Source organism: Phasianus colchicus, chromosome 7, assembly GCF_987193195.1.
Source record: "Phasianus colchicus chromosome 7, bPhaCol1.hap1.1, whole genome shotgun sequence".
Classification (NCBI taxonomy): domain Eukaryota; kingdom Metazoa; phylum Chordata; class Aves; order Galliformes; family Phasianidae; genus Phasianus; species Phasianus colchicus.
In genome coordinates, this window is record NC_143442.1 from 35,184,350 (window position 1) to 35,193,940 (window position 9,591).

Sequence of the window (9,591 nt, forward strand, 5' to 3'; positions counted from 1 at the left end):
GTCCTGGTGCACGGATTCCCATTCTGTTCCTAGGAAACTGGGGGGTTCCAGCTGCTAAGTGCTTTCTGTTGTGCCTGGGACACAAAAGTGCTGGTAATGGACTAAGGAAAGCGTTGCCTCACCAGCTTTCAGGTTAAAACTCATGGCTAAAAGTTAAAAAAATGCCTACATTCTGCCACTGCCTTTGGAGCTATCAGGTATCTAGCACTTCTTTTTAATGACAGCACTAAGGAAAAATACAGCAGTCCATCTCTTATCAGAGAACTGCTGCTAAATGGAGAAAAGCTGACAGCAAATATTTACTCTCAGATCAATTCTGTTTAAAGTGCAATGTTTGTAGCAGAGCTTGAACACAGGAAGGTCAGATATAGTATCAAGGCTGCATGTATATAAAGACAGGGATATGCAGTGGACACTCTTGCTTAGATGGGGAAAACACGAGAGGATTTTGAGAGGCACACTATGAGGAGCTTGATTTTTGTCCTCACTCTGAGCGTTTTCTCATGTTCAGGTAAGCTGTTCAGAATTTTTCAGTCCTTTTTCATATGGCTCAGTTAAGAAAAAGAGTGAACTCTAATGGAACTGTGTGTCTGCCTCAGGGTTTCCAGTGTACGATTATGAACTCCCTGTCACAGAAGAGGCTCTCAATGCTTCTATTGCAAGGATCAATGCTCAGTCTTGGGGGCCAAACCTGTATGGTGTTGTCAGGAGCCACGTTAGACATGTGAGTGCACAGAACAACTGAGATCCTTTACCTTCAATATGCTTTGCTGACTTGGAAAACTCTTTTATTTTGCCTGATCTTGGAAATGCACATTTAGTTGGAGTTCTCTGATGTGTCTTGGAAGAGGGTGGTCTGAGGCATTGTACAAAGCTATGGCTTTAAATATTCTTTGTATGTGCAGTTTTAATTAAAAGCATGTTGGGAGCTCAAACTGACCACCCCTAGAACAGAAGACTTTGATGGATATCCTTAAAGATTTTGCTCAAAAATTAATTCAGAAAAGAGCTGGTATTTTTCAAATACCTCCAGCTCACTGTTTTGCTTTGGGCATAAAATAATCTGGTTTCCATCTGATGGAGGTATTCAGTGCAGCTGAATATTTGCCCTCTGGGCGAGCACTCTGCATAAGGAGCTGACAAATAGTGATCCTACAAGCTGCACCAACTCAGTGTTTTGCAGTTCTGTGATTTGCTTTCCGGGCACTGCTTGATTTGGCCTTTCTCTTACCAGGTTGACACGTGGAACAGCAATGATTATAGACTAGAGCTGCAGCTCAGTATTCGTGAAACCGAATGCACAAAAGCTTCAGGAAGAGACCCGTTTACATGTGGCTTCAAAGTAGGGCCTTTTGTGGTAAGTGCCTCTGGTGTAAATGGGAAACTCCCCTCAGTGCAGGGTGATCTCTGGACAGGTTGAAACATTACTGATTGGTTCTCAGAAGACAAAAAAAAAGCCCAAATACAACCTGCAGAATAGAGTGGGTATTACATGGGAAGGGGCCACGTTGAGAAACTCTTGTTTCTGACCAGTGAGGAATACATGAGATGCTCTGAGCTGAAACAAGAGGATGCTTGCTTTGGAATGGCATGAGGTAAAAGTGTCTGTGTGCTTTGCAAACAAATCCTGGAAGGAAAACATAGCTGCTTTTCCAAGTTAAGAGGATGGTAAAACTGGTACTTGACCTGATTTATTTTCTACCATGCGTGTAGGCAAGAAGTCAGGAAAACAGGAGATGAGAACAGAGTTGGCAGTCTGGATAGGATGGTGTGCAGCATCCTCACAGCTTTGTGCTGCAGCATTTAGTAAGTCTAGTTGATGTGAGGTAGGGATGTTATGCTATTTGGAAGGTTGCAACAAGGAAGGATTTGGCGACTAACCTTGTTCTTTTACTCTCCTGAATTCTTGTCTCTTTTCTTCTGTGAATGACTGCCAAGTTCATCGATCCTTCCTGGACACAAAGTTTAGAGGAAAGGAAGGATTTGGGGAAGGCACTGAAAAGGTGGATCAAAGGCTTTTCTGGTAGATAATGAGTTGTGCTACCAGCCACTGGAGGCAGTTTATGCCCCCAAGAGAGAGGCAAATGTCTCTTCGGGTATTACTACTCTTGAGTTGAGTGGCTTGTGTGTGCGTAGAAGGAGCAACACCAAACTGATGAATGTTACTAAGTTTTCTTCCAAATCAGAGGGATTGGTGGCTGTGAAGTTATTACTGCGTCCTAAACGGACACTATCCCATAGGTCCCTCAAATCCCAATCAGAGGGCACCTGATTAGATCTACCTCTTTTAGATTAGATTAGATTTGAGCGAAGGCCTGGAATAGGTTCATCTTGATGTGTATACTGAGCATATTCATAAAGATTGAATGTAAAGAGATGTGACCCCACCTTAGGCACGACAGTTGTGTGATTGAGAGGACATGTCCTGTTTCTCTTCTTGTTGGTGCAGTACAGCATGAAAGAATGTGAGGATGTCACATTTCCAAACCTGGGTGCCAGATTTCCAAATCAGAGAGACAGCTTCTTTAATGGTTGTTCAGCTTCTAGAGGTGGAGCTGCCATCAGCATCGCCCTGGGTAGATTTTCTGTTTGTGATCGGTGATGCTACAGCCATTAAAAGGTTGGGAGAACTTTTTTCCTAACACTAGCAGGTTCAAAGCTTCACGCAGATAATATACAATTATGGATCAATAAATTGTGTGAAGTTATATACTGCTGGAATATATTGACCTGGCTGCAGACTGCTCCCAGAATTTGTTAGGCATGTCGCTTCAATTTTGTCCTTTTGGAATTTGATTAATAACTCCCTGTAAAGATTTCCCACTTAAACTCCCATGAAGTGCTTTGCACTGTAGCTTTGTTCCATCAGATTCATTCTATTTTTATCTGTTACAGCCAACTGCTGTCTGCAAAAGTGTTGTGGAAGTCTCCGGTGAGCAGATTGTGAATGTTATTGTGCGATGCCATCAGAGCACATTCAGCTCTGAATCGATGAGCAGTGAGGAGGTAAGGAAGTGAAAAACTGCTTTTTTGCTACCTGGGAACATAAAAATTCTGCTTATCCTCTTTCAAGGAGAAGTCAGGTATTTAAGTGTCAAGTCAATCTTTGCTTTGACAGTCTGAAGCAGCAATTCAAGGACTTTTACATATCAAATCACTTAGCGGTGTTCCCACGTTGGCAGTGGAAAAAACTGAGGCGTGAGGGGGCATGGAATTTGCCCATAATTCACCACTATGTCCCACCCAAAATAGAGCAGGCACTTAAGTCTTGAGTATTTTGTCTATGTGCTGTCGTGTTGCCAGAGGACACTCCATCCCAATGGTGGCACGTGCCACGGTGTCTTTATTCTGTCCTTACTCAGACGTCTGGTAACCTCCTTGTTCTGTCTTCTGTGCTGTGGAAGCTTCTGATGTCTATTTAGAGGCAACTGGAAGTTTTCAGCATAAAGCTGGTTGTGATTTGAAGTCCAGCTGCCTCCTCTAATGCTTCACGTTCCTTCCTATGAGAGGCTTGACCTTGCTCGATGGATGCCTGAATGGAGTGTGAATCTCTGTGACAGTCTGGCACACCCACCAAATGTGACACTCTTTCTCCATTGAAATATACACCATGCCTGTGCCTGGAAAATAGTGATTGGCACATCTTAGAGACAGAAACAAATTCTGGCTCTGTTATCAAATCCCTCAGCTGAGCATGTAATCATAGTATAGGTGAAGAGAGTTTGCTCCTTTGAGATTTATGATCCATTCATCTTTACTTTTGAGCTCTCAGCCAGTTTCTAAGGTATGATTAAATGCTGACCCAATCAGTAAATCCCTGCTAGCTGCTTTCGGATTGTACCAGTATCCAATTTTTCCTTGAATTTATTCTTGAAATTGTATGCCTGCACTTACAGCATAGGCCTGCAATGAGTACTGTGCTTGAGGGTTATATTCAAGGAGTGAAGCTAGTTTCACAAGCAAGGTGGCACAGGATCTATGGACAGCATTTTTGTTTATGGAAGCTGCACGTGGAGAAGGATTCCATGTCGTGTTCTCCTTATTTGAATTGCCAGCTTTTGTTCAGAATCTCTACTCAGATGGAGACAGTAAATGCACCACAGGAACTCTTGATTTGCAGAGCAGAAAGACAGTGTGTGAAGTACTGAAATATGTACAGCAGTTTTGCATGTTCAGTCTGTCCTCTGTGTTAAGCATAACTCTCATTTAATTGGGCACTAACTATAAAAACATGCTTCTATAAGCAGAGCTCTTCCTGCAAGTCTTCTTTAACTGTCACTTAAAATTCAGTGCTTCTGCCAATATTCCTGCTGGGGGATGTATTTCCTACAAATTTAATAAGGAATAAATGCTAAAGAGAATTATTGCACATGAAAAAGAAAGTCTTTCTGAACAGGGTTGCGCTGCAGCTTTTGCTCTGTGGGTTGTAAACTCAGTGAAAGGGATCTCAGGTTGGCTCGCTGTGAATGATGTTGATGTAGTGCTGGTGATATCTGGGTAGGAGATAAAGATAAAGGAGATGATTGGGGTCGAGGTCATACTACTGTGATAGGAATCTATAAAATAAGAATATGGAGAGCTTTAAAAACAGTAACTTGATGAGTTGAAGAGGTGCCCTGTGTAGCTAGAACAAACTCATTCAGCTCTCTGAGTCCTGTTCTCTTGGCTGTATCTGCACTAAAGCTCAGGTCAAGTCTTAGGTACCAATTTCTTTTTGAACAAACTGCTTTAATTTACAGATGATGCATATGCTGATGACAAGCCCAAGGAAGCGAGGCAGCAGTCGCTCTGAAGGTAAGCCATGCTGGACACTCCTGGCACAGGTTGGTTTGCCATTTGCATTGGCCACGTGGAGGTCATCTGTCTGAGAAAGAGGAAAATACAAAATGCCAGCTGTGTGCTCAGGTCACATCCAGCTTCTGTTACTGTGGAGGGGAGCTTCTCACTGAGAAAATGGTGAAGGCGTGGGGGTGCAAGACAGGGCAGTGCTGAAGCTATAAGCTTGCAGCCGTTTTCAGAATTGATGGATTTGTGTTTTCATAACCTGTACCTGTGTGCAAACTTACGGTTGTCTTGATGTGCAGAATGCTGAAGAAACATGCTTGACAGCATGCAGCACTCATGCGTGTCTCCACGTTCTTTCCATTTTTGTTTCTGAAGCCTTCTCATCAAGGGGAAGAGGCCGCATCAATGGTGACTGGCATAAACCTGATTATACTAGCCCTGGCAAGATCGAATAATGCAGTTTGGGTGAGTATCAGAGAATCCTAGAATGGCCTGGGTTGAAAAGGACCACAGTGATCATCTAGTTTCAAACCTGCTGCCATGGGCAGGGTCACCAACCATCAGACCAGGCTGCCCAGGGCCACATCCAGCCTGGCCTTGAATGCCTCCAGGGATGGGGCATCCACAAAACAGCATGCTTGGAGTATAGCTCCAAGTGAGGATTTTATGCATACCAAGTTTGCAGGTTTTGAGGCAGAGTGGGAAAGAGACTGCTCAGCATAAAAGACTTCTTTGGGAACATGCTTCTTGACTGGGAGCATGTTAGAAGCCATTGCAACCTGAGGCTTGCTTATGGGGAAATCAAGGTGTATCACTTGGCAGTGGGACTTTGGACAGGGCATTAACACAGATAGAGATGAGCAAGTCACCTGCCATCTTTATGCCAGTACTATCTTCTCACCCACAGCTTGTTCCCAGCTCTTAAATGTCTTTGTGCTGACACTAACTTAACGGGGCCTTGAGGCTGCATAGTTCAGAAAAAAAGAAGAAAAAAAAAAATTAGTAATAAGGTATCCAAAAGAATGCAGTTTGCCCAGGGCAAGTGTTTGTTGTAGAAAAGCTGTGATGGAGGTGTTTGGAGCTCAGGTAATGGAATGATAGTGAAAGGTACACAAGATTCAGTGGAGCTGGCAAAGCTTAACCTACACAAACCACCTTAGCAGACCCACTTCTGAAGCTCTATGTGGGAGAAACTCTCATTTCTGCTCATGTGTTACCGACCATTTTATGGAGTGAAAAAAGGGGAAGTGTCTTTGAGAGCATTTTAGCAATAGAGAATGAATGTCATGCTCGGGCATGCTAAACTGATTTAAAATAGTTGGAAAAAGGAGAGGAATTATTTGGCACTATGTCTGTGCAATCAGAAGGGTTTCACACATTCACTAGCAGGTGTTTGTCCCTGTAGACTGACTACAGAATGGAATGCTGCATGTGTGGAGCTCAATTCAAGCCCTCTGCCTTTGAAACAACAGTTTTAGATGTTATTTAGCAGCAGTGACTCACCAACAGCATGTTGTTCATAAACATATCCGAGGCAAACCTGTGTGTGCTGAAGGAGACGCGGCCCTACTCTCATAGAAAATAGACATGAAAGGAAAACACAGTCATTTGGTTAAGTCAGATCTTTGTAAAAATGCTTTCCTTAAATCCGTATGCTGCTTTGGTTTAGCCATGAACCTGCAAAGGTGCTGGTTTTATTCCTCTTACGGGGATCACTGACTTTTCTGAATGCTTTTGAACTTCCTCGATGATACGCAGTGGCATTCTTGGCATGCGCTCTGCATCCAACACATACCAAAATTATTTCATGTGTTTGAGGTCAAGGAAACTTGTTCATGACTTTTTTTTTTTTTTCCTGCTGTGTTTTGGTAACTGTGTGATCATGGCAGGCAGCATTGCAAGCCCATCTACGATGATGGTGTTTGCTAGGTCATGGGAAATACTGTGCTGTGCTTTGAGATAGCAGAAGCTCAGCTGGCATATTCTCTCAGATGAGAATATTTTGGAGGAGGCTGGGGAAACAGATTTAATGACCGAAGGCTTTCATCTCTTACTCAATAAACCTGTTGTTGACAGGCAAAGCTAGACGAGTTCAGGTAAGAAATGAAATGTGATTCTATTTTATGCAACAGGGTGGGTAACTGACCCCTGCAAGAATTGCTAAGGCAAGCTGCTGAAAGAACATTTCATGCTGGAGTTATCATTTTCTGAAGTAGATCATCTTTTTGGCTACAGGAATTATTTCAGGAGAACCCTGTGCCAGAGTGTATGCAGGAAGCTAGGCTAAATGGTCTCACAGGTGCTTTCTGTCTCTCTGTTTTTATTTATTCGAATGTGCCAAATATTCAAGAGGAAAAAAATCAGTGCAACTGTTATATAAAAGATGTTTTCAGGTCTGCAGTGTTCAGACCTACCAACCTGCTGCTGCCAGCCAGGGGTTACCAAATTGCATATGAAAGAACCACACCAATGACTAAAGAGCTTATTTCATTGGCAAGTGCTAATCAGATTTTCTGAATTAATTTCCTAGTGCATCCCTGGAACTGGGGAGGCTGTGAATATTACTTGTCGTGCTGTGGACTGGCCTCTCCAACAAATCATTTGGGCACGTGAACAAGTGACAGCAGGAGAGCCAGCTGCTGTGCAAAGCTATCACAGCTTAACAACCTGAGCCTGCAACAAGTGTTAAGGTCGTTGGTTAGATATAGCACATATCTAGCTCTGCCAGCCTTTAGTGCAAGGTGCAGTCCAACCTGTGGCTTATGCCTGTGGTCACCAGCAGTGCTTGGTTTGCTTGGCCAGGAAAATAAAGCATGTCATTGCTTGCATTAGATGTGTAGGTTGTGAGTCGTTAACCACGCAGGGAAGGTGTTTTGTTTGTTTTAACACGCAGTGGGGTTCCTTCTGCACAAAGGGCTGTGATTTCTTCCTGGAGTTTTCTACGTGTTCTTAAAATGATCCTCTGGCTGAGTTCTCATGTGATGTAGCTGGAATGGTGGCAGTTGGCTATCAGTCAGTAGACTGTCATCCTTGGCTGTTAGGGCTCTTTCAGTGAAAGAATAACTGGTAATATTGGGCCTCTTCCACTCATACCCAAGAAATCCAGGATCCTGATCTCAGAGTGAACTTTGTTTCTCCTATTTCCAGAAAAGCAGCAGTGCAGCAGCATGCATAGCCCTCCTGGGGCACAGAACTAAAAGCTTTTATCCCCAGTGTTCTTATTACAAAGCCATCAGAGGGAAGGGAAATCCTTGCAGAAGGGGATCTTTTGTGTAGTGCATGAGCTCCATGTCCTGATCAGCCCTGAGAGAGAAAGCGAGGCCCATTTACCTCCTAATGACAGGCAGCCATTGTGTTCCTCTTGCCTTGGAGTCTGTGATTGCAGAGCTCTGGGTGTTACCTGGCATTTATGACAGCATGCTCTCCTACGTTCCGACCCTTTGTCACTACCACATGTGTGAGCATTTGTTTCTGGCACCAATCTCACCCATAGAATTGACTTCCAGAGAATTTTCACATTGCCATGGTTACAAACATGATGGAGATACGGTGCAGGCACTCACGTGTCCTCTTAGAAAAACAGATCTCAGATCCCTTTGTGCATGTTTAATTCAAATGCATTTCTCAGAAGACCATACAGCTGCTTATAACCTCAACCACCTCTGCTTTTGAGACTCTCCAGTATGGGTTGGTTTGTATCCACTGTATTGCTTATGCTTTTTCTAACAGCTTGGGTTTATCTCTCTCTTTTTTATTTTTTAAACGCTAATTAGCAATTAATGTGACATTTTTGGACACGTGGTTTTTTTGTGTGTGTGTGTATGCAAAACAGATTCCTCACTATATGATTGTGATGATAAATAAGAAGCAATTCAGTGAAGTTGAATACCCTTTTTTCCTGGGCTGTGGATGTTCGGTTAATTCTGCTAAGGAAGCAAATTTTGAGCTACAACTTTTCTCCCCCACCTCTTTTTCTTGGATGAGATCAGAGAATGAGGGATATCAAGATTCAAGGATCATGGAATGAATCATAGAATGGCTTGGGTTGAGAAGGACCACGATGATCATCTAGTTTCAACCCCCCTGCTAAATGCAACCGCTGCTAGGATGCAACATGTGAAAAGCAAACCTGATGCATTTCCTTCTCTTTTTCAGGAAAAAAAACTATTCTGTGCTGAAGTGAGTCTTTCCTTAAAATCACCTTCTGCTTTACAGCCAACTGGCCATTGGATGAGTTCATCAGGTGCTGAATGGGTGCCCTGCTCAGTCAGTAGTGTTCTGACACATTACAGCTCATCAGGAGGACTGTCTCAGACACCTAATGTAACTCTGTATATGTAGTATGTGTTGTACCATCTCATAGCAATGATATTAAAGGATCAAAGGACTGCTGTTGCATCTTTGTGTTCTGCATTGCTCTCCAGGCACAAGTCTTTTCAGTCCTGTCCCTTTCTCTGCACTCTGTGCATGTGTCCCCCTTCTGCAGTCCTATAGGAAGGGACTGTGCATCTTGGCTTTTTTTTTTTTTTTTTGGCTTTTTTTTTAATATCTCTGCCATGAAGAATGAAAATCTAGTTTGCTCTCTGGTTATAATTAGGACACATTAGTGGCAGGGATCTGTCCATCACTCATGGGATACACTGCCAGTCCACTGTTATTGCGGTGCATAGGATATTTAGATTATACATACACAGTTATTGTCTGAGCTAAAAAATCCTACGTGTTCAAGAATGAAAAGTGGGGTTGCCTTTGACCTCCAGATGTGACCCTCATGATGAATGAGTAGGAAAGGTCTTCTGATCCTTT

General features: G+C 43.1%; 1 protein-coding gene across 3 annotated transcripts; it reads left to right on the plus strand.

Annotated features, from left to right (window-relative positions):
• Window positions 1-386: 386 nt before the first annotated feature.
• On the plus strand, window positions 387-9,172 carry SPP2 (secreted phosphoprotein 2). Of its 3 annotated transcripts, none has more exons than XM_090144535.1 (7): window positions 387-511; window positions 600-724; window positions 1,235-1,357; window positions 2,896-3,006; window positions 4,740-4,794; window positions 5,161-5,250; window positions 9,001-9,172. In XM_090144535.1, exons 1-6 carry the CDS (start codon window positions 427-429, stop codon window positions 5,238-5,240), a joined length of 579 nt encoding a protein of 192 aa, XP_090000661.1. In that variant the 5' UTR covers window positions 387-426; the 3' UTR covers window positions 5,241-5,250; window positions 9,001-9,172. The 3 variants fall into 3 exon arrangements, with proteins under 3 accessions (XP_090000661.1, XP_031460322.1, XP_090000660.1); XM_090144534.1 differs by having other exon boundaries at window positions 390-511; window positions 8,941-9,172; XM_031604462.2 differs by lacking the exon at window positions 9,001-9,172 and having other exon boundaries at window positions 5,161-5,251.
• The last annotated feature ends 419 nt before the right edge of the window (window positions 9,173-9,591 follow it).